Genomic DNA, 1,124 nt, shown 5'->3' with positions numbered 1-1,124 from the left:
AGTGAACCATTCTCTCAAGCATCAATAATACAACATACGGATTTTAAACTAATTTGGAAAGTTAAAGCTGTTTTAAGCGATGAATCGTTCAAGCAGCTTAAGGATTCTTTCCTCGGACACATCATCAAGATTGCCTCAAAAAGCTTCAAATTCTCGGGCAAACTATTTCACTACATTATGATGAGGAGGCTGAAGACTAAAGGAAACAACTTGTGGTTCAGAATCGCTTCACAACCAACACGTTTCTCAATGAGAGAACTTTTTCGGTCAACATGTATTCCATATATATTTTACGTCTTTGTTTGATTTCTGCCAGTTATAAAAAGTTTTTATAAAGTTATTATAAAGTTTTTATAAGGTTTTTATAAGGTATGTACATATCATTTGAATGTGAAATAAACGAAATTTATGAGTAGATCTAACCTCATTGTTTAATAAATCACAGGTATTCATTGTGAAAAGCTCGATACAGATCAAAGTAGGAAGGGGAAAAAACCTGCTAAGAAACCCTACAGTTGGACGTCGCGAAAAGATTTGACCTTGAGTAATTTGGAGGATTACTTGTTTTCTGAACCAAACAGAGGAAACAGAGGCGCCGATGGAAGAGGATGAAAAGCTTTGCCTTGCAAATGTCATCCTTACAGAAGCATTCTTGATGACGCCTCATTCATTAGAGAAAATCCCAAGTTCAAGACTTCACCATGCATCTGATTTTGAGGCGTATACATCTTTGGCATGGGGAAAGGAAGCCTACAACGTCTTGTCAACAAGTATCAAGAGGATGGATACCAATACATGGGCAAGAGGCCAATATGAAGTCAAAGGTTTTCCTTTGGCTTTATTGATCTGGTCATTCAGCGCTGTACCACTTTTTGGAGCGACGTTTGCTGTATGCAACGACACGTCAAAGTGTGTCTATCCTCTATACTCTAACTGGGAATCTTTGTTAACTCCAAGATTAGATCAAATCGTGGATGCCATTCAATCATCGGATTGTGTAAGTTTTCATTCCTTTTATAACACTTTTTATTTGGTGATGAGCATTAATTTTATAAGGTTTTATATGGTTTTTAAAAGTATTTTAAAGCGAATTTTAATAGAGTTATTTAGGGTTTTATAAGGGA

At 35.9% G+C, this 1,124-nt stretch overlaps 1 protein-coding gene across 1 annotated transcript in view; it reads left to right on the top strand.

Annotated features, from left to right (window-relative positions):
* The first annotated feature begins 598 nt into the window (after positions 1-598).
* LOC111829085 overlaps positions 599-1,124 on the top strand; it is a 1,301-nt gene continuing 775 nt past the window's right edge. The window contains exon 1 of the mRNA XM_023777808.1: positions 599-997. Coding sequence (XP_023633576.1) covers positions 599-997 — 399 coding nt within the window. The remainder of the gene's footprint in view (positions 998-1,124) is intronic.

This window comes from Capsella rubella, unplaced genomic scaffold, assembly GCF_000375325.1.
Source record: "Capsella rubella cultivar Monte Gargano unplaced genomic scaffold, Caprub1_0 scaffold_20, whole genome shotgun sequence".
Lineage (NCBI taxonomy): Eukaryota > Viridiplantae > Streptophyta > Magnoliopsida > Brassicales > Brassicaceae > Capsella > Capsella rubella.
This window is presented reverse-complemented; position numbering and strand designations above follow the sequence as displayed.